Source organism: Gadus macrocephalus, chromosome 5 (genome assembly GCF_031168955.1).
Source record: "Gadus macrocephalus chromosome 5, ASM3116895v1".
NCBI classification, from domain to species: domain Eukaryota; kingdom Metazoa; phylum Chordata; class Actinopteri; order Gadiformes; family Gadidae; genus Gadus; species Gadus macrocephalus.
The window spans coordinates 17,841,128-17,864,570 of record NC_082386.1 but is presented as its reverse complement, the minus strand read 5'-3'; the positions used below and the strand labels follow the sequence as shown (position 1 = coordinate 17,864,570).

General features: G+C 50.5%; 2 protein-coding genes across 2 annotated transcripts in view; one reads left to right on the top strand and one right to left on the bottom strand.

Annotated features, from left to right (window-relative positions):
* LOC132457429 (guanine nucleotide-binding protein G(I)/G(S)/G(O) subunit gamma-2) overlaps positions 1–23,420 on the bottom strand; it is a 116,368-nt gene extending 92,948 nt beyond the window's left edge. Inside the window, exon 1 of the mRNA XM_060051732.1 lies at positions 23,286–23,420. The gene's annotated coding sequence lies outside the window, so the exon portion shown is untranslated. The remainder of the gene's footprint in view (positions 1–23,285) is intronic.
* trim9 (tripartite motif containing 9) overlaps positions 8,821–23,443 on the top strand; it is a 35,584-nt gene continuing 20,961 nt past the window's right edge. Inside the window, 1 exon segment of the mRNA XM_060051736.1 lies at positions 8,821–9,884. Coding sequence (XP_059907719.1) covers positions 9,039–9,884 — 846 coding nt within the window. The 5' untranslated portion in view covers positions 8,821–9,038.

The window sequence follows — 23,443 nt, the reverse complement described above, 5'->3', positions numbered from 1 at the left end:
GATGGGGGGGGGGGGGGGGGGGGGGGGGGGGGGGCGGGGAATTGATGTAGAAGATCATGACTTCATGATTCATAGGTTCTAATCCCAGGGAGGCTAAGAGAGCGGGTTGTATTTCAGTCGGCAATGGATTTTTTTTCAGCGGGATGGTGAGGTAATGGGTTTGATTCCCTGACTTCAGGCGCTCGCTGCTTCCCAATTCCCAGTGGAGGTCTCCCCCTGCGTCCATCAAATGCCTCCATGAAAAGTGTCAGGGGTTGAACATATTTCTGCTCTCCTCCTCTGTCTAAGCGTGGTTCTTCCTCCTCCTCCTCCTCCTCCTTCCTACCTCCTCCACTTCCTCCTCAACCTCCTCCTACTCCTCCTCCTCCCCCACCCCCTCCTTCTTCTCCCCCACCTCTTCCACTACCTCCACCTCCTTCTCCTCTTCCTCCCCACTTCCTCCTCCCCCACCTCCTCCTCCTCCACCTCCCCCGGCTCCTCCATCTCCCCTACCTCATCCTCCCCAACCCCCACCTCCTCCTCCACCTCCTCCTCCACCTCCCCCACCTCCTCCTCCACCTCCCCCACCACCTCCCCCACCTCCTCCTCCACCTCCCCCACCTCCTCCCCCACCTCCCCCACCTCCTCCTCCACCTCCCCCACCTCCTCCTCCACCTCCCCCACCTCCTCCTCCACCTCCCCCACCTCCTCCTCCACCTCCCCCACCTCCTCCCCCACCTCTCCTGTTCGTTATCTCCTCCACAGCCGACCCTAAAATCAATACGGTGATAATCATTACCAGGGAGAGATTGCGGGGGTTCCCATGTCTCTCCCTCCGGGCTCCTCCTGCCCCTGACGGTTCTCTCCGAGCCGGGGCCTATAGCCTCCCAGGGCTAACGTACACAAAGACCCGCTCACAACAACAGTGTGTGCAGGGCAGAGAGCGGGCTCCATTAGCAGGCTCCCTGGTGAATGGGAAGCTGAGAGGGTGAGTGTTGGGGGGTGGACTGACCGCAAGGACGGGGGCTGCGGCGGAAGGACATGGAGCAGGGGCTCCTTTTCAGAGGTGTTTTCGTGCCTTTGTGTTCAACGCCGTGAAGACAAACAGTTGTTGTGCTGTTTTGTGTTGTGTGCGTGTGTGTCTGTGTGTGTCTTTGTGTGTTGTGTCCTTGTTTGTTTTGTGATGCGTTGTGTTGTGCTGTGCTGTCTAAAGCCCAAAGTACAGACGGCCGCAAAATATGTTGGATTGATGGATTTTATTTGACCATTGTGATATCAAATATGAACATTAGGGGCCCTATTTCAAGAGAGTGAACGAGATAAACTCCGGCTCTAGTTCACACTCTAGTTCAAACAATAGGATTCCAGCCCTTGCTTGTGTCACGCTACAATCATGAGGTGGAAGTCGCGCTGCGTCTGCTTTGAGCTCTGTAATGTACTCTGTGGCGCCGTCTGACGTTGTTGACGGACAAGGTGAGCCCTTCAGAGTGCTGAAAGAGAGAGGGAGCGACGTGCAGCTTCGTGCGCATGGGGCGGAGGAGCGGGAAGAGCGAGAGTAGCTCAGGAGATAGAGCGGGTCGGCTGGTAACCGCAACGTCTCTAGTTTGTCGAGTGTCGAGCTGTCCCTGAGCAGGACAAATCACCCCAACTGCTCCCGAAGAGCTGGCTGTCGCCTTGCATGGTTGACTCCGCCGTCGGTGTGTGAGCGTGTGCATGAATGGGTGAATGTCAGGCAATATTGTAAAGGCGCTTTTCTAAGAGCTATATGAAAGATGCAGCCCGCAGGAGGGAATCTAACAGCAGGTCGCTACGAGGCTAACCGGCCACACTGTTGGCACACTTCGTTGGCTGATGTGTCGTCTTTGGGTCAACACACAGGGTTGATGGCGTGGAATGCTGCGGGCCGTTGCCACGTTCCATAGAGACGTCATCAAACGGAGACGCAGGAGACGGGAAGAAATAATTTTTTCGATTCTGTTTGTTTTTTCCGCCTCCTCTTTCACGCCACTTCCTACACGCTCACGTTGCTCATCACGAGAATCATCTTGTCCCTTTATGTGAGCAAAGAGGATGAAAAGCGCTTCTTCGTGAGATATTTAAAAAGAACAGTTGACGGTGTTGTGTTTGGTGCCGCGTCTTGTATCGTCTCGTCTGGTGCTGCTCCGTAGCCAGGTCTTTGAGCAACGTGTGTCTTGGTCACGTGACGCGTTATTCCCGTGACGTTCATTCATCACAGCCTCACCATAAGCCACGCTGTGCATTGCTTCTCCCCAGCTCGTCTGTGTTTAGTGTTGAGCCGGTATGAACCCTGACAGGCCACGCCACCCAGGGTCAGAGGACGGCCCTTGTGGCCGATTATTGCATTTCACTTTGATTATCTCCAAGAGCGATCACTGGGACACACACACACACACAGCGTGTCAATTCATTGAATATGTGGTCGAATCCAGACCACACAATTAAACAGAACGAATAGGGTAATTAAAGATCCCCTGCAACCATATTTTAAAGCATTTTTTATCGTACGAAACATGATGTACTGAAGAATAAGCACTTTCATGGATATTGTTCCCCCAAAATAATCTGTAAAACAAGCCAAGTGTCACCAGCGTAAACGGACCACCAGCACATCCTGAGAGATACACGACTTTTCTGGTGGTGCCTCCCCTCCCCCTTAAACCTGGAAACGGTTTACACATTCCACCGCCATGTGTCCAACTTACTTCTGACATCCCAAAGTGCTGACGTACAGCAACTCACTCACACCAATCATGAAAAAATACACTCTCATCAATGAACCACATTTTCAGTTCTTGGAAATGTCAAACCACTTTTGGTTGTGAGTGCAAACTCCTTAGCTGTGGCTGTGTGTCAGAAAGACTTGCGACTCCCATGATGCAACAGCAGCGCTAGCTTTAGCAGAGGCGACCCAATTAGCATGAAACATCGTTTAGCTTTTAATTGAAACACGATTTTCTCTACAGAACCTAGGTTACTTCACACAGCGGAGGAGGGGGGGGGACACTACACGTCTGTTCATGCACACGTGGATAACCCAATAACCAGCCATTATACACACACACACGTACGCACATGCACACAAAGACACACACACACACACACACACATGTACATGCACACACATGCGCGCACAAACACACACACATGCACATGCACGCACAAATGTGCACACACACACACACGCACTTACACACACACACACACACACACACAGCCTCTCATACAGTGATGCATGTATAAATGTGTCTGCTCACACACACATACACATGCTTGTGCATACCAGTGCCAGTGTATAAATATACGCAACAAAAACACACCCACACATAGCTACACGCCCACACATTCCCAACATACACACACTAACATACACGTATAAATGTACATGATTGGTGCATACACAGACGGACCAATGTGCACACACATGATGCATCCACACAGAGATACAGTACACTACACAGCAGGCTTGATGCTGTCACATGCAAAGACACACACACACACACACACACACACACACACACACACACACACTACTTCCCGGCTGTCTCCCTCCATTAGCAGTGACTTCACCCTGACCTTGACCCTAGAAACACAGGGGGAAAGAAAACGCCATCGCTTGAACTGACATTTCTCACTCCCGATGACATCACTACTCTCACTCTCAAACATCCACGCACAACGACAGGAGAGACTTCCGAACCAGGGGCGCTTAAAGCACATCTTATCGTCTCAGCGTTATTCCTCTGGGTCCCGGACAGAATTCCTTGAGCGGGAATCTAACGGTTTTATTCTTAAGAAAATGAGGAAAAAAATCACGCAGTGCAAAGAAAAGCAATAAAAAACGAATGGAATGAGCAAATGGCTTCCACCGCTCATGTGAAACGAGGGGGGCTGATGAGGAACGGTTCTTTTATTGTGTGGTGGTGATGATGATGATGATGGCTCTGCTCTGAGCGCCTAGAGGAGCCGCACGCTAGCCAAACCCAAACAAGCCATCTCTAGCTCTATAGACCAGCTCTCTCTGTATGTCTTATTTTCTCTTCCGTTCATCTCACTTCCATTTTCATTTTACTATTTTTTAACAATCTTAATCTGTATTATTATTTCGAACGAAAAGCCCTTCTAGGGGCAAGTGTCGTGAATTAGCTTTGGCTAAAAACACCATGATGCATACATCAGGTGACTGTTTCACACTTATCTGTGTTTTTGTATCTGTCCCTATTTGAATAAAACCTAAATAAATAAACGACGTAGCGGTATCTGAACGGTGTCTTCATCAGCAGAACATCCGCACCGCCGGAGGGGGATGAGACACACAGACAGTGATGAGGGGAGAGGAGGGAGGGGGCGGAGGGGCAGGGCCTCTAGGATCAATACAATATATCGTTCGCTTGGCAGTGAAACTGGACGTCAAACCCCCTCTCTTGGAAGAAGGGTTTGTGAAAATGGTAATTTCAGCAGTCAAATGTTGGTTTTGGTGATAATGATAAAGGGCAATTAAAACTGATCTTAAAGGAGCAGTGTGTAGGATGTAATGAGATCTAGGGATGGATATACATACTGAATATTTTGATGGCATTATACTGTACACTAATTAAAATGTACTTATGAATATTATATCCCATTTCTGCCAAGGTCGTCCCACTAAATGCTCCCCACTCCCCCTTTAAAGAAAACGTGGATGATTTAATTAAGCCTTATCTAAGTACAACAATGAGAGGATATTGGTTGGGATCCTCATCTCAGATATCGTATATATTTATAGGTATACATACTATAGTGTTACAGCATCTCTGTGAATCTTGGGTTACATCTTTTTCCTTTTGCCTTGAAGCCCTAACCTTTAAAGAAACGAGACGGAACAGCACACGCGACTCAGGAGGAAAAAACATCCGCAGCTTGTCCTCTCTGCCACAACCCTGAACCCAACCCAGGGCGAGGCGAGCCTGTGCCGAGTGACGACACACTCCCAGCCACACGGTACAATACTTCCCTCCACATTCAAATGACACATTTTGCATAATGGCAAAAAAAAAAGATACGTGACGCCCCTTTTAGGTCAAAGCCAAGGGCGCAGATGGCCCGGCGTGCATTAGCATGAGAAGATCAGGGCTGTTTCTGAGGTCACGGGGGGGGGGCCTGACAGAGAAGGTGCTCGTCCTGCTGCAGTGATGCCGTATGGAGATTTAAAGTTATGGCTTTTAAAGTTTTGAAGTAAGGAAAGGGGGCAGGAATGGGCGGAGTGGGGGGCGGGGGAATCGACACCCGGTCGGCCCAGGATGTCACCGCCCGGACGGGGAAACGCAGACCATCACTGGGCAGGTCCGTACGCAGGTCGGTATCGATGTAGACAGACCGACAGACGGATCAAGAAGGAGACAGACAGATGGACGGATGGATATTTAGACCGACAGACAGGTCAAGAAGGAGATGGACGGATACAAAGATAGATATGAAGCCAGACAGGCAGACGGACAGAACAAGAAGGATGGATGGACAGACAGACCGTGGGGTGTGTGTGGTCGACGGCTGGTTGAAGCAGCCTCACCTGGCCCGAGTCAGACTGATTGGACTCTTGGGCTGGGTGAGGCTGCACACCTGTTGCTCACTGAGCAATCAGTGTGCACGGGTTGACCCCGCCCTCACCATCATCACCTGGGATTGCCGGGCCACATGTCATCATTACCGTTACAATAAACCGGCTCCAACGCCACCACACTGCATGCTGCATCTGGAGGAGCCAGGTTAATGCCACCACCGAGGAGGAGTGAGGCAACTCTCTTTGTAACAGATATGGAGATAGATCAATCGATAGAGACAGAGAGACTGACAGAGATTGACAGACAGATAGATCGAGAGAGAGAGACAGACAGGTAGGTATTGAAGAGTGAGGAGTGTGTGTGGATATGGTGGTAGGGCTGTGATGGATAGAGTTCTATTAGAATCTGTTGTTATTCGATCTTATCCTGTCCTGTCCTACTCTAGATCTGTTCCCCATTTGGGCCAAACAGCCAGTTATGTTATGATCTAAATTCCTAATTTATTCTGTATCTCTCTCTTAAACTGGGTTTTTCATTTAGAGAATCCTCTCTCGCTCCCCCCCCCCCCTCTCTCTCTCTTTCTCCCCCCCTCTCTCTCTCTCTCTTTCTCTCTCTCGCTCTCTCCTCTTTCTCCCCCCTCTCTCTCTCTCTCTCTGCATCGCCTCTATCCTCGCTCCCCCCTCTCTCTCCTCCCTCTCTCTCCCTCCCTCTGCATCCCCTCTCTATCCTCTCTCCCCCCCCTCTCTCTCTCTCTCTCTCCCCCATCTCTCTCTCTCTGCATCCCCTCTCTATCCTCTCTCCCCCCTCTCTTCCTCCCTCCATTCTCTGTCTATCCTCTCTCTCTCGCTCTCTCCTCTTTCTCCCCCCTCCTCTCTCTCTCTCTCCATCCCCTCTCTATCCTCTCTCCCCCCCCCCCTCTCTCTCCCCCCTCTCTCTCCATCCCCTCTCTATCCTCTCTCCCCCCCCCCTCTCTCTCCCCCCTCTCTCTCCATCCCCTCTCTATCCTCTCTCCCCCCCCCTCTCTCTCCCCCCTCTCTCTCCATTCTCTCTCTATCCTCTCTCCCCCCCCCCTCTCTCTCCCCCCTCTCTCTCCATCCCCTCTCTATCCTCTCTCCCCCCCCCCTCTCTCTCCCCCCTCTCTCTCCATCCCCTCTCTATCCTCTCTCCCCCCCCCCTCTCTCTCCCCCCTCTCTCTCCATTCTCTCTCTATCCTCTCTCCCCCCCCCTCTCTCTCCCCCCTCTCTCTCCATTCTCTCTCTATCCTCTCTCCCCCCCCCCTCTCTCTCCCCCCTCTCTCTCCATCCCCTCTCTATCCTCTCTCCCCCCCTCTCTCTCCCCACTCTCTCTCCATCCCCTCTCTATCCTCTCTCCCCCCCCCCTCTCTCTCCCCCCTCTCTCTCCATCCCCTCTCTATCCTCTCTCCCCCCCCCTCTCTCTCCCCCCTCTCTCTCTCCATTCTCTCTCTATCCTCTCTCTCTCCCTTTCCTCTCATTTTAGAACTTCTATACAGGTTATGCTAATGTAATCAGGACGGGACCCTCCACGGCAGTCTGATGTTGAATTGGGGGGTGGGGGGGGGGGGTCGATCGGACCGACTTGCAACCCCAGACGTGTGTGTGTTCCCTGGTAAGACGGTTCAGGATGGTTGTGTCCACAGGTCGGTGTGTTGGTGTGGTTGGTGCGTAGTCAGCTCCATCTCAGAGACCCAGACTGCTCCTCTCTCAAAGGATTTCTTGTTTTTAATCTTCCATCTGTAGGGAGATTTAGTTTCATCCAATGGAGGTTCACTCAGCTGTTGGGCCTTCGTCTATGCAATGCGTTTCAAAAGTATAACTGTCGACTAAGTTCACTTTATAATTGTTCATCTTGTACTTTAGGCCTTTTATTTTCCATCTTTAACAGTAACTTTGTATGTAATCAGAGGTGTCAAAAGTATTCACATTCATTACTCAAGTAGAAGTATAGATACTAGCGTTTAAAAATACTTCTGTAGAAGTTGGAGTATCAACTTAATAATTTTACTTAAGTAAAAGTATAAAAGTACTGGTTTCAAAACTACTTAAAGTATTAAAGTAAAAGTAATGCAAGGGGGAAAAAATGACATTAAGGACAAAAGCTTAGGCCGTGCCACAGGGGCCTATAGAATTACAATCAGCTTTTTTGTCAAGTATGCTCACACATGCAAGGAATTTGGAATCAAGGAATTCTGCATTTATCTCATCCGTACACACACACACACAGCACACCTCTATAGCACACTGCCCCACTTCCCCAAAAAAAACATTTTTCCTAAAGGCCATCTAATGACTATAATGTTAATGTTGAAAGAATTGGGATTCACCTGTTTCAGACACAATTATGCCCATTGAAAATGAACGCATATTAGTACAATGCAAATACATTAAAGAACCATATATGTGTACTACTGGGCATTAACATGTGTTTCATGGAGCGGGAGATATGATGACTAGTTCCCTGTAAGTATTGGAATGGTGCAAAAGTCAAACTTCAGAGGCATGTTATCAAAAGCCTTTATTGGGAATGTAAATGTATGTATCCAAGCTTAGCTGCAGGAATTTAAGATGTAACGAGTAAGAACTGAGTAGTTTTTGCATCCAACCATTTCAAAAAATTCTTCCAGGTACGGCCAGGGATGTAGAAGGGTTGGCTGGTCTTCTTGGCTACCAACCTCCTCACTGGTGCTTGGTTGGGACATTTCGCTCATCTACGTCTGCTATTTCGTAGCTGGAATGTGGCGCGATTTATGTCATGTCAGAGAATGTAGACGGGCTCTGGTCATGCGCAGGTGCCATGGATCGCGTATAAACCAATAGGGTGTCAGAATGGTATATGTTTCTATTCTCATCCAACCAATCAAATTCACTCTATCCGATGGCTCGAATTATCTGGATAGGTTTTTTTGTTTGTGTTTTTTCCGGTGGAATAAAAACAAGCCGAAATTAAATAGGAGTAACGAGGCCATTTTTAAAAAGTAAGGAGTAGAAAGTACAGATAAGTGCGTGAAAATGTAAGAAGTAGAAGTAAAATGAGCTTCTGTTGTCGCCTGGTCTATGTTTTGTAAGTTCATTTTATTAAGATGATAACGCTAAAAGACACTAGGTCTACTAAGGCAACAATATCACTCCAATTAGTGTCATGGTCAACTGATACGGAACTAATGAAGTACTCTTTACTTTCTTACTCATTAAAATTTATCCGATGGGGCTCAGAATGTGGGCGTCTCCTTGACCAATCAGAAGAGCTTATTTATGATCTGTCTCGTGACGGACAGATCATCACCCAATCGGTTCTGCCCGAGCAATACCGTATCCCCATTGGCGGACTCCATGTCCTATCACTTTGCCTCCCTCCCCCTCGTTTGCGCTCGCAGTTGCCCGGAGACCAGAGAGGAGTCCTGTCTGTTGACACTCTGAGCCGCTGCGACTTCCACCGCACTTCTCCCGCTGACTCACGTACTACCTCGGCGACCGAGACACAGCCATGGACGAAATGGAGGAAGAGTTGAAGTGTCCCGTGTGTGGATCTTTCTTCCGGGAGCCCATCATACTGCCATGCACCCACAACCTTTGCCTGGCATGCGCGCGGAATATCCTCGTTCAGACCCCTGACGCGGAATCTCCCCAGAGCAGCCGAGCGTCCGGCTCCGGCGTGTCCGACTATGACTACCTGGACCTGGACAAGATGAGCTTGTACAGCGAGGCGGACAGCGGATACGGCTCCTACGGGGGCTTCGTCAGCGCGCCCACCACCCCGTGCCAGAAGTCCCCCAACGGGGTGCGTGTTTTCCCTCCGACGGTGCCCCAGCCCCCGGCCCCCCAGCAGCACCACCTGCTGCAACTGCAGCCCAGCTCCCAGCCTCCCATCCCTCGCAACTCCTGCCTCACCTGCCCGCAGTGCCACCGCAGCCTCGTCCTGGACGAGCGGGGGCTCCGCGGCTTCGCGAGGAACCGCGTCCTGGAGGGGGTGGTGGACCGCTACCAGCAGGGCAGAGCCGCGGCGCTCAAGTGTCAGCTGTGCGAGAAGAGCCCCAAGGAGGCCACGGTGATGTGCGAGCAGTGCGACGTCTTCTACTGCGACGCGTGCCGCCTGCGGTGCCACCCCCCGCGCGGGCCCCTGGCCAAGCACCGGCTGGTCCCCCCCGCGCAGGGCTGCATCAGCCGCCGCGCGAGCCCCCGCAAGACATCCACGTGCACGGAGCACGAGCTGGAGAACATGAGCATGTACTGCGTGCAGTGCAAGATGCCCGTGTGCTACCAGTGTCTGGAGGAGGGCAAGCACGGCACGCACGAGGTCAAAGCCCTGGGCGCCATGTGGAAGCTGCATAAGGTAGGTGTCCGTGCGTAAACGGGTTCCTCCGTTGGGGGAGGAACCGGGAGGAACCCGCCCCCCCCCCCCCTTGGTGAGGCGGCACACGATGCAGGTGTCTCTGCCAGTTTATGTCTCCAATCCAGTCTAATAGTCTATTCAATCTCCGCTCTGGTTCCAATCCCCACTCGTGTAAGTAAGTCATGTATTGGTGCAGATACACAATGTGAAAACCCCCTGATATGCCCAGTCAGGGGATATGGTGAACTTGGTTGCAGACTTGATGGTTTTCCCCGGAGGAGGTTCTCTGTGGTGCGCAGTCAGAGCTCTGCGTATACATAGGTCGGGTGGGACGTGACTTGTTGATATTCTGTTCACGGCTCGCTTCCCTGAACACAAACACAACACGGCGATGGATGACAGGACAGCCACCCCGATACATACTCTACATCTCATCTGTAGCTATATCGTCGTATGGATTCATTTAGAGCACACGGTGTGTGTTGTGAGGAATGTTTGCGTCCTCAAAGCTGAATTCAACACATGCTACCATTTGTCCAGTCGGTTTTAATAGCCCCTCCACCAGGGAGTGGCAGAGAGATATTAGAGAACTCAAGTTATTTATGAATGTCAGGTATTTGTCTGCAACATGAGGGATAGTCCTTGATTCCCTGCCAAGTAATTCATCATTCAACGTGTGTGTGTGTGTGTGTTAACCTCCCTCACCAAAAGGCTGGATAATCGATAGATGGATGGGAATATGATTGATTGACCGACATATAGACGAGGTTGGTATAGAGGAGTTGCATGAAACCCAGTCCAACACAAGCCTGTAATCACACAGTAACTACAGAGACTGCACACACTCACTTTACCTTGCCACAATTACACACACAATAAAAACAAACTCACACAAACAATTTATGCTATGATCTTAATGCACTCTCTATCTCTCACTTCCCCTCTCTGCCTCTCTTGCTGACTCTCACTCTCTCTCTCTCTCACTCACTCTTTCACTTCTCATCGCACTTTCTCTTAAACATACACTCACTCATGAACAAACAATCTATTTTATCTCTCTCTCTCTCACACACACACACAGACACAGACACACACACACACACACACACACACACACACACACACACACACACACACACACACACACACACACACACACACAGACACACACACACACACACACACACACACACACACACACACACACACACACACACACACACACAGACACACACACACACACACACACACACACACACACACACACACACACACACACACACACACACACACCGCTGTATCCCGGGCAGCCATTGAAGTGTGTTCACCTCACGAGCGTTGATAGAAGATGAGAAGACTCAGCGTCTCTCCAGGACGCTCTAACCCTTCCTGGAGAAGAGGATTGATTTTTGGGACAGGTCTTTATTGAAAAAAGATGAAGCAAAATGAGGTGTGGAAGTGTGTGTGTGTACACTAAGTATGTGTACAGTATTGTGTCACATAGCCATGTATTTAAATGTGGGAGAATGTGTGCGGGCATGTTCGTGTATGTTGGGCGTGGTGTGTGTGTGTGTGTGTGTGTGTGTGTGTGTGTGTGTGTGTGTGTGTGTGTGTGTGTTGGAGGGGGGGTTTAAAGCAACATATTTCTGGAACCCCTCCCGTGTCCATGGGCATGCTGGCCTCGACCTCGTCCTGCCAAGCGGCCTGCATTCCCGTTGCCATGGCACCTGTCTCCTCTCGGGGAGAATTCCATCCCGACCGGTCACGGGACGCCGACGCCCACGGCAACCGAACAGATGGCGGGGGGCTGCGGGCGAGGTGGTGGCCTGGCCCGGTCCCTCAGGCATTCCTCCGGCATTCCGCCTCGCCGCCTCGCCGCCACCGGGGGCGCCGTTCCCCGCCATGCACCGTGGGCCCCTGAGCGGTGCTCCGTCTTGGGGAACACGCTGACACATGTCCCGTTGTGGCGGGCAGCCTCCCGCCGGTTGGGCTGTGGTGAGGGGGACTGGAGTACGGCAGTGGTCACTCGGCTCTTACCGATGGAGAGGGGAGGGGGGGGGCAGGTCATTGGGGCTGAACGATTTGGGGAAATAAGGATTATTATTTTGACCAAAATTGCGATTGCAATTTAAGCACGCAATTTTTTTCCATTTAAAGTTCCTGATGTTCTGTCTTATTCACCAAACAAGCAATAAATCATTCTAAAGTAAGACCAATGCAACATTGGAAGCGGTCAACATATAAACTGCTCTTTCCTTTAGGCCAGGCCTATGTGTTGAGATGAATTGATGCAATAATTGATATTATAACATCTTTATTTATCTATTGAATTGTAAAAGAAAAAGAAATACAAATCTTACGGATCTTTAGTCTGTAACATAAAAAATCCCCCCCCCCCCCCCCCGAAAGAAAGAAAAATCACTTTGGTGTCTCTCCATCCTGAGTTCGCCCTCCCAGGTCTCAGCCCTCAGGTTCTCTCTCCTTCCACCGGTGTTGGCACCAGCAGCTTAGCCCGCTCAACCGGAGGAAAATACGGACGATTCCTGTGGGCAAAGCTGGCGTATGTCAGCATCAACCTTTATTCACACAGAGAAGTGAGCTTGTTTGTACGTCTTTAATCTTTTGTCTTCGGTTTAGCCAAGCTACACAAGGGAAAGGGAATGCCTTAACTTCAGGTTTCCTCAACCTCAAATGGTTGAAGGTTATATAAGATTCAGAAAGTCCTTTTCATTACTGCCCCCCCTGGCCAGTAAGTGAACTGCAGCCTGCTGGAGCTCATGCGCTCATCGCAATGGAGTTCGAGCTCCGTGGGTTGAGACAATAACAATCATGAACAACTGTTGGTTAGCATTACAAATGGATGTAGACATTCAAGAGCTAAGTTAAATTACAACCTGTCCCCATATTGGCAATTGAAAGTGATTCCTGCACGTAAAAATCCCTACAATTGTCCCATAGATAGCATTTAATCAAGGCGTGCGTCTGTGTATTCCCTGAAGACGGGCTGATATGGATGCACCCAAAATGAAATCCATCATAAGTGAATAAATAAAGAGTGGCTTGTCCATGCTTGTTGTAATTAAAGACAAGTTGTTGTCGTCAATAAGACACTGAATAAGCAAAGGGGGTGAACCGTCGCCAGGTCTATAAATAGCCAACACTCGCTGAGTCCATCAGCTGCTAGACAATGGAATGGAAGGACAATGGAGCCGCCTCCATATGTCGGAGCCTCTCTGTACCTTGAAGCCGCCTCCATATGTTAGAACCGCCCCCCCCTGGCCCCGCTACACACACACCTGTTCTCTCCAGGGCCAGGGCAGGAGGATAAATATACACACACAGATGGACACGCACACGCATGACTTAACACACAGCGACATACATATACACGTGTACACACATTTGCACACACGCACGCACACATACTCATGCATGCAGGGACTAACACACAAAAATTGCCCTTTATCTCCGTGCCTTGGGAGAAATGCAGTGAGACTCTTCGTGTGAGTCATCTAGAATCACGATGGATCTTGGCAATATGGTAGTTGGCTTGCCTTGGACGGTTGTTTAGTTTACATGCAGTATTCAGAAGGGGGGGTAGGGGGGGTGATGCATCTCTGCAGAACTTGAGGGAAGGCATAATCTTTACCTCCTCCTCGTTGTCTTTCTTTAAGATCTCCTGGGATTCGTCTGCACAGAATCACACTGGGGTGATGTTCAGTCGCTGGGCCTGCGTCTCTCTCAGTTTATCATTTTAGTGCAACAACTGCTATTCCTCCTAATACAGCCCATAATGGTAATGTTGCTCTGGTAATCGACGTTACGGACATCATTTTGGTCACATTATGCCACCTTGCAGAGCCTCAACATGCCTTGGACATATGAATCTGTGTGTATAAATACGTGTGTATTTGTGTGTGTCTGTGTGTACCTTAAATATGTGTGTAGTTTTGTGTGTGTGTGTGTGCGTAATAATTGCATGTGTATATTTGTGTGTGTGTGTGTGTGTGTAATAAATACATGTGTATTTGTGTGTGTGTGTGTGTAATACATTTGTATTTGTGTGTGTGTGTGTGTGTGTGTGTGTGTGTGTGTGTGTGTGTGTGTGTGTGTGTGTGTGTGTGTGTGTGTGTGTAATAAAACCGTGTGTGTGTATAATAAATACGTGTGTATTTGTGTGTGTGTGTGTGTGTGTGTGTGTGTGTGTATACATGTGTGCAAACCCTCATCACTTCTGTCCGTTCCGGTTCGTTCCGGTCGCCCATCATGACCACGGCCCCCCCCTGCCCTCCCCGACCGTCCTCCGTCTCGTCCGTTAATCCACGGCGCCTCGTCCCTCGCCCGTCGCTGGGCGTCTGGAGATCAGCCCCGCCCGTCGTCTCCCCGGGGGGTTGGCTCCACCGCGGCCGTCGACGCGTCCGTGTGACTGAGCAGTGGAGCAAGAGCTGCGGGTGGTGGTGGTGGTGGCCGTGGGGGTGGGGATAGTGGTGGTGGTGGTAGTGATGGTGTTAGTGGTGGTGGTGGTGGTGTTAGTGGTGGTGGTAGTGATGGTGATAGTGGTGGTGGTGGTAGTGATGGTGATAGTGGTGGTGGTTGTGTCGGTGGTGGTGTTAGTGGTGGCGGTGGTGGTGGTGGTGTTAGTGGTGGTGGTTATGTCAGTGGTGGTGGTGGTATTAGTGGTTGTGATGGTGTTAGTGTTAGTTTTAGTGGTGGTGTTAGTGGTGGTGGTTGTGATGGTGTTAGTGTTAGTTTTAGTGGTGGTGGTGGTTGTGACGGTGTAAGTGGTGGTGGTGGTAGTGGTGGTGGTAATGGTGTCAGTGTTTCCCACAGACCAAGGACCAATGTGTGGTGCGCAGGGGGGGGGGGGTGGTGGCAGCGCGCACGGCGGCACAGGCGCAGCACGGCGGCGCGGCCGTCAGTGAGTGTGCATGTAACTCCGCGTTTACATGCAGACACATCTGATTCGCATAGATGTGGAAGAACAGCTCAATCGGAATAGAAAAGTATCATATATATACGCCTCAATCCGTTCGGAATACAATTCTATGCGGAATAGAATAGGTGGTGTAGTCCGCTATAAATACTTCCGATTAGTTTGGGGTTTAACTTGGAGCAGCTGCAGTAGTTCGCAATTGGTCCATTCCGTCTGTACTTTAATGCACACCGAACATTACCGCTGTCAAGGAATTTGGATTTATTGCCTGATTCACGTCTTTGATATTATCACTCCGTAGTAGCTACAGTAGTCCGGTAACTTATCAACCCCAGCGTGTCCGGTTGCTAAGCGACGGGTGACATCGGTGGGTTCATGTGTTAGCATCGTCGCTCTGTGTGTGTGTGTGTGTGTGTGTGTGTGTGTGTGTGTGTGTGTGTGTGTGTGTGTGTGTGTGTGTGTGTGTGTGTGTGTGTGTGTGTGTGTGTGTGTGTGTGTGTGTGTGAATGACAGGGAGAACGAGTGCTATGCAGAGATGAATGGACGGAACGATTTTTTGATTTCCAAATCGCGTTATTGAAAAAAAAAAAATATATATATATTTTTTTTTTTTAATACAAAAAAAATAAAATAAAGACAGAATCAATTCGTGGCGCTCGATGTTGATTCTGTGGCGCCGCGCCACACAATGGTTTATGTATGGGAAACACTGGGTGTTAGTGGTGGTGGTGGTGATGGTGTTAGTGGTGGTGGTGGTGATGGTGTTAGTGGTGGTGGTGGTGTTAGTGGTGGTGGTGGTGATGGTGTTAGTGGTGGTGGTTGTGATGGTGTTAGTGGTGGTGGTGGTGATGGTGTTAGTGGTGGTGGTGGTGATGGTGTTAGTGGTGGTGGTGGTGGTGGTGGTGGTGGTGGTGGTGATGGTTGTGATGGTGTTAGTGGTGGTGGTGGTGATGGTGTTAGTGGTGGTGGTGGTGATGGTGTTAGTGGTGGTGGTGGTGGTGGTGGTGGTGGTGATGGTTGTGATGGTGTTAGTGGTGGTGGTGGTGATGGTGTTAGTGGTGGTGGTGGTGATGGTGTTAGTGGTGGTGGTGGTGATGGTGTTAGTGGTGGTGGTGGTGATGGTGTTAGTGGTGGTGGTGGTGATGGTGTTAGTGGTGGTGGACTCCATACTGAGTGATGCCCTCTCTTGTCTAACAGGGCTCCTAATGTGATCTGGGTCACGGTCTCTCAGTGCGTTTAGCTAAAGTTTCAATCAAAAGCGGATTAATCTGTCGGGTCGCGGCTGGGAACAAAGAGCAGAACCAGACATCAGTTGACGGCTGCAGCAGAAAATGAGCTAATGGCTCGCCTGTACCCGATGATCTGGGGACAACAGCTCTCTGAGAGCCGAGGAGAGATCTTCAGCTAATGCCTCGCCTCAAACCCAGTAATCTGGGCCGTCCCTCTGGGAGAACCCAGTGCAGATATTTAGCCCGGATGACAGCTTCAACTTTAGTTTGATAACTTTGTGAAACTTGGTTAGTTGGCGGAGATCCGTCGCATGTGGAAGGCTTCTGTCCGCCCTAGCGATCTGACGTCCCCATGCTGACACTCCTTCTCTAATGTCCCCAAACTAACACTTCTCCTCTCATGTCCTCATACCGACTCTCCTTCTCTCATGTCCCCACACTATCACTCCTTCCCTCTATGTCCTCAGAAGGCTGACACACACTCACCCCTCGGTGTGAAGACTCCCCAGGAGTCATTAGCCTGGCATCGCCAGACGAATTGCAAACTGCAATTAGTCTGGAGCTCTCTGTTCGTTTCAGCTTTCCAAAAGGCGTCACCAAACGGTCCTCTCGACGCGATAGGACAGGCCGACAGCCAATCGCAGCAGCGGAACATCAGTCTAAATCAATCGACATCAGTGGCAGCCACTTTGTTGATGTTGAAACCTCCAAGGCGCTCCTCTGCACAGTCGTCGTGTTTATCCCGCCCCGTGTTCGGTAAAATGGCTGTGATTGGTCGCTCTATCTCGTACGGGGCAGATTCCCAGTACACCGCCCCCGAAGTCACCATAGAAACACTCATCACCCCGCCCTCACAGGACATCACCCTAATGAGGACAGAGCAAGAGAAGAGGCATCGCCCCAGAGAGACAGAGGGAGAAAACATCTGTCTCATTTGAATGTTATTCCCAGAATGTGTGTGTGTAGTGGTTCAATTAGTGGTTCATTAGTGGTTCATTAGTCAGAAGTTGTTCAGTCGTCAGTAGTGGTTCAGTAGTCAGTTGTGGTCAGAAGCACCCTAGGCCCACCTGCCCTGGGACCACAGACCACCTCTAGGCAGAAGATGATCAATAGGAGCGGTCAGGGTGTCTGTCTCAGCCGAGAGGTTCCGGGTTTGAACCCCCAATACCCATAGTCTACCTGCAGCCATCCTTGAGCAAAATGTGTAACGACCGCTACCTACTGGTTACCAACGCGTGTCTGGTTTAATGTCATATTGGTCTTTAATCCTTAAAGTGTAAAAGAAGAAGCTTTGACTCTTGGCACTGGAAGTTCAGCCCTTTGGTTTTTGCGGTACAGCTTCAGCGGGTACAGAACAACAACAGGACACGCTTTTTTGTCGGGGTCGTTCCAGAGGGTTCAGTTCACCGTCGGGGGGGCAGGATGGAGAGAGAGCGTCTTCGCTCTGCATGCAGCAGAGTGAGTGATCTGGAGAGAACATGTTTTCACAGCAGAGAGCCTCCGGTCTGAACCCTCAGCGTAGTTGTCTGCCCACTGCTCCGTAATGTGTCGTGATGTTCACCCCCGAAGCAGTCGAGCAAGGAGATAAGCGGTGTAACTGCGGACGGAGAACAGAGCGGGAAAATAGACTCAGTTAGCCTGGCTAACGCCAGACCTCACCTCAGTCTACATTGAGATGAGGTCAGGGAACCACACATTCATTTTCTCGTATTTGAGGAGTGGTTTATGATTGCCCGGAGCCGTTTATTGGGCGCTACGAATGTCTATCATATGAGTCTGTGCATCAATTATACCAGATGACGAATGTAGAGCGACAGAAATTCGACGAGGAAGAAGCGAGACGATGGGGATGTCGAATAGACGTCGTCATCGTCTTGCCGTTCTGTGATTGGTTCCCCATCTCAGGCGAAAATCGGATCCATGGAATCCAGTCTGCCTAGCAGCGCAAAATGAAATCGCGTGCAAGGCAGCATGGGTATTACCCAGGCTAGTGCTCAGTCTGGCCTCGGCTGAATCCCTCCTCCAACCGGGTCCACAACCGCTCCGGGTCCCCCGCCAATAGCCGTGGTCCTGCGGTCGGACGGGGACGCATTCCCAGGATGTGTGTTCTGGCCCTTCTCCATAGCCAGGCAGAGCGTGTTAACACCAGAACACGCTCCCAGCCTTCAGACAGGTCTCTCATGGCGGGAACGGGCCGTTCTCCTCTGCATGAAATTTTTAAAAGTCACAAATAGGTTTTCCTGTTTGTGTTTTGTTAAGAGTTTTGTGTGCTAGAGGGATGGTGTCTTCGGTTGCACTTTCTGTTTCACTTTCACCGTCTGAGGCACATGATGCAACACCATGGCAACCTGCAATCTGACGCCTCAACCGTTGAGCATCTTACCAGGGACGTCATCACCTCAGCCTGCCCGTCTGTGTGTGTCTTTGTGTGTGTGTGTGTGTGTGTGTGCGTGTGTGCGTGTGTGCGTGCGTGGCTATTTTATACAATTGACGGATACATTTTTTAAAGTCTAAAGCAACCTAGAAAGAAATCTAAACGACAAGCCAGACTCTTGGATTCAGTCTGTTACACCACAGGTCTGTGAAGTGTGCCGACGCTTCAGCTAAGCTGAAGCGCTGCAACTCTACCCCTCGCCAAGTCACTTGTGTTTTGTGTTGACGAAAAATGGAAAAAAAGTTCCTCTGGCCCACTTCACGTCGTCTGCCGGGCGTCAGTCGAGTGAGCACGCTGTAACCATGGCGACATCAAAGCCCTCGTTAGTTTGGCGGCTTGAGTGTTGTACGTGTGGCTGGCTAACGACCTCTCCTGCATTATGGATGACGCTAGATACGTCTGATGAATTATGGACTAGCCGTTTAGCTCGGTGCCAGCGGAGAGCGGTTTCATATGGAGATGGAACATCAAACCCTTCAGTCGCCGCGGGGTTTGAAGATGAGAGAGCGTGTTGTTTCTGAACTAGACACAGCTCAGAACATGGATGTTATTAAGTTGTGTACCGCGTGTTACACATACAAACACCAGTGTTTCAACTTTGCGTGGGCAATGTTAAATCGCTCCGGGAGGCAAATAGGCCTTAACGAGCAAATGATCATAGGAGAATAAATCAATAAGTATGTAAACACTAGTTAGGGTTGTTTTTGTTTTCTTGCTCAACTCTTTTCTTCTGGGAACAGGACTTGTGTCAGAAGCTGATTGGGGTTGAGGCAAAGGCACTCACCTCAACTCCAGTGAAACGTGTTCAAAGGATTTGCGCTTTAAGCGTTTCTCATGAATACATACATGGTGGATTCTGCACTGTTTCTCTGCAAATCTAGTTTATAGTTTAAAAACAACCTCTTAATTAGGTCTTGGTAAAAGAAACTCTTTTAACCCCAAGGCGTGGAACGGCGGTGGTATTCCAGATATCTACGGTAGGTTTTCCAAAGTAGGGCGTGGGAACTTCAGAATCTATTATCCTAGCAGAGGACAAGGTCTCAGGGGTGGGCTCTGAAATACTCTCTTTTTCTGTTTATGATCCGCTGAGGATGAATATGTCACCTTCCCTTCCTTTTTAAAAGCATTGTAAGCAACATTTAGGCAGCACCTGCCTTCTATGGGCCGTGTTTGTCAAACCCTCTCCCTATTGGTCGTTTGATGGTCCTTAATTGGCACGCATGCATGCACACACACACACACACACACACACACACACACACCCCTGAAGCTGTAGAATGGGTTCCTCTATAGCCTCTCTAGGGATAGAAGGAAGTCATGACATGACCTTCGTATGAGAAGAGGGTCACTCTGGAGCGGAATTCTCTCTCTCTCTCCCTCTCTTTCTCTCTCTCCCTCTTCCTCTCTCTCTTTCTCTCGCTCTCTCTGTTTCTCTTCCTTATTTCTTGCTCTCTCTGTTTCCCGCCTCCCATCTTTCTCCATCTCCAGCAGAGCTAAGTTGCGTGACGATCAACACCGTACCGTGACATTAATGTTGAAGGAATGGAGAAGCTAGCATCACCAGCATCACCGCGCTAGAGGCTATGCTAAGCTAGATGCCATGCTAAGCTACCTCACCGGGCCAGTGATCCATCATCCTCGCCCATCCTGGAGATCCTGTCGCGAATACATGATTATTTCAGAGAGGCCGTTTTCCCTCCTTTCCCGTCAGACCCGCGCTCACGCCTCCACCCCTCCACCGTGTCGACGCCGCGGGGGCTCTGTCTCCTCCTGAGGGGTTGGCAGGCTGTGAGCGCTGACCTGGTTACGTGGTTGTGAGGACGATTCCCCGCGGGGACGTCAGAGCGAGGCGTGGGGACGGATAGGCCCGGCGGCCTGCGTGTGTGGAGGGCTCCTCACTCAGTCGACCTGACAGAAGGACTCTGCTGCCCCCCGGCCCACACACCGGCTGGCTGGCCGGCTGACTGGTTTACTCAATGACTTGGCTGACTGACTGGATAGCTGCTTTACTGAAAGACACACTGACTGTAGGGCTGGTTTACTGATAGACTGACTGACTAGATAGCTGGTTTACTCAAAGACTGACTGACTGGATAGCTGATTTATTGAGAAACTGACTGAGTGGCGGTCTGTCTGACGGATAGCTGGCTTTCTGGCTGGATAACTCGCTTTCTGGCTGAATGGCTGATTGACTGATTGACTGTCAAAAGGGCAAGTGAGTGAGTGGACACTCAACCAGCTTTGTCTACAGCATATAAACACAGGAGGGGAGAGACGGAGAGAAATATGAATTGAGGAGGATTCAGTGAGGCTGAACCGGTCGAGGAGGGACGAGAGAGAGACAGAGAGAGAGTGAGAGAGAGGGAGAGAGAGAGAGACAGAGAAAGAGTGAGAGAGAGGGAGAGAGAGAGAGACAGACAGGGTTAGTCCAGAGAGAGAGAGAGAGAGAGAGAGAGAGAGAGAGAGAGAGAGGTAGAGAGAGAGGTAGAGAGGGAGAGGGAGAGAGAGAGAGGTTGAGCGAGATAGGTAGAGAGAGAGCGAGGTTGAGAGAGAGATGTTTTTCCCTGAGGAGATAGAGAGACCTCTTTATTGTTCACCCGCTTTTGGCATTTTGTTTCTCATGCCAATAAAGACTTTTGAATAGCAGGAGAGAGAGAGAGAGAGAGAGAGAGAGAGAGAGAGAGAGAGAGAGAGAGAGAGAGAGAGAGAGAGAGAGAGAGAGAGAGAGAGAGAGAGAGAGAGAGAGAGAGAGAATAGGGACGACTAGTCAACTAGAACTGACGGGTGCTGTAAGACTCGACCCATCCTCCCGTCCTGTGATTCCGCTGCAGGGGCCAGAGATTGATCCCCCAGAACTTCAGAGGATCCAACGGGACGAGCGCGGCCCGCGTCGCCATGGTAACCGGCCCCGGTCGCCATGGCGACGCGGCGGCGGCGGCGAGCGAGCGGGTTGGAGCGGGTGGGTGGTGGTGGGATGCTGTTTGCTCAGCGGGCAGTAGGGGTTTGCGATGGGCCCCGGATCGGGCTTCAATGTCCTGCTACGTCAGGGCCGTCGTATCTGCTCAGATACTAGGTAGGTAGATGGATGGATGGGTCGAGAGAGAGATAGGAACTTTATTCAGCTCTCAGGATAGTTCCCTTCTGGGAAATTCACTTCCAGCAGCAGAAAAAATCATGTTACAAAAATAATAAGAGTTAAAAAAAGTTATGTGGGCAAAAGTACAAAATGCAAAATGCAAAATATCTATAGAGGGAAATTATATAAAAAGTACATGAAGGAGTCCGTAAACCGGGGCATAAAAGCAGTGCACGAGTAAGCCGAGAGTATTCTTCATTGTTCCTAAAGCAGAGGCCTGCGACCTGTTTCCAGCCATATTCAAATGTTTAACAAATAAGATTTGTGTTTCAAAATAAACGGTCCAGCATGTCAGGCTTCCAATAAAGTCGACGTCGACGAGTCGATTTGATGTTCCTTAATCGTAAAATACACCGGATTTCCAATCAATCCCGCTCTCCGTGTTTAATCTCAATGTTTCTTAAGAAGAGACAAACGCGTCTGTCCCCGTCGTCACTCGGTTCAGTGTGAATAAAGCTTCTGTTGACTCCCGTCTGGCGCCGGCAGCGAGGCCGTACAGTAAAGCCTCCGTGAGACTCAAACAGACGACAGCGGAGACGAGGCCTGAACCCAGAGTTTATTCAGGAGGTTGACTCTCCGTCTTTGCTCAGCTGTCTCCCGGCCCGGCCGCCGTCCCGAGGGGGGGGGGGCGACGTGACGATCGGGGGTCCAGCTGCCACGGTTTCCCATACTCTGGGGTCAGAGGTCGACGATCTCCCTACAGCCCGGAGGTTGCGGGGGGGAGGGGGAGGGGGAGGGGGAGGGGGAGGGTGGGCGTAGTAGACGTACAGAAATGCACATGGGTCTGTTATCTCAAGGCCTTCCCACTAAGTCAGCTGGGCTCTGGGCTTCGACGCGCGATGCAGATCTCTCCGGAAGCCATGTTTGTGTGTTTTTATCTTGGGCCCCTGGCTCCCCCTGACGTCCCCCCCTGGTAGACAATGAGGCCCCTGAGTGTGTTGCTGCTGGGGTCACTCAACCAAACAGGGTTTCCGAGGAGGGATCTGATGACATTGACCCCCCCGCCCCCCTCCCCTCCCCTGCGTTCTCACAACCTCCATCCATGCACTCCAAACACTTCTTCTTCTGTGGCGTCCACACAGCCATCGTTCTCTTCAACAACGGCATTTCCTGTCATGTGACCCCCTGCTCCCGAATATCCCCGGGGGGGGGGGGCGGTGGGGGTACAGTCAGCGAAAGAATGCGTAAATAGCGTAGGATAATTGAATGATAGAGTCAGAGGATGTACTGTTCATGGCTCATGTCCGCCGCTCTGGTAAGTGACCAAAGTGTGCGTTGTAAAAGATTTTAAATGCTGAGAAAAAGGGAATGCAGATGTCACGCCCCGCCTCTCAGCGGAGGACCGAGCGGACCCGCAAACAAGCGTCCATCGTGGCGGACGCACGGAAGCCATTCGTTCGGTGTCTGGCATCGATGGGAGAATGTCACGGATTTCCGTCCATTAGCCCGTTTCCTTTTCAAATGGTACCCTTTATCCATGTCCCTAAGGCGACGGTCCTCAAGCTTGTTCTGCTAGTGTACCCCCTCTAAGATATCTTTCCAGCTGAGTACCCCCGTTCAGCGGCACAACATGTTTTTTGGGGGAAAATGATAATAATGAATTTAAATAATTTATGTGGATCCTATTTCGAAGTTTAAACATGAATATTAAAAGGTTGCAAATTCTTACAATTTAGTGAGAAACATCGGCCTGTGCTTCATGCAGCTGTTGGCTAATTTCTCCCGACAAATGAAGCCCAACGCCAGGGGTGGGTCAGAGCATGGAGAGGGGAATCCCACTCAAATATATTCCTCCTGAAGCTGAAGACGTTTTGGTGTTTCTGGACG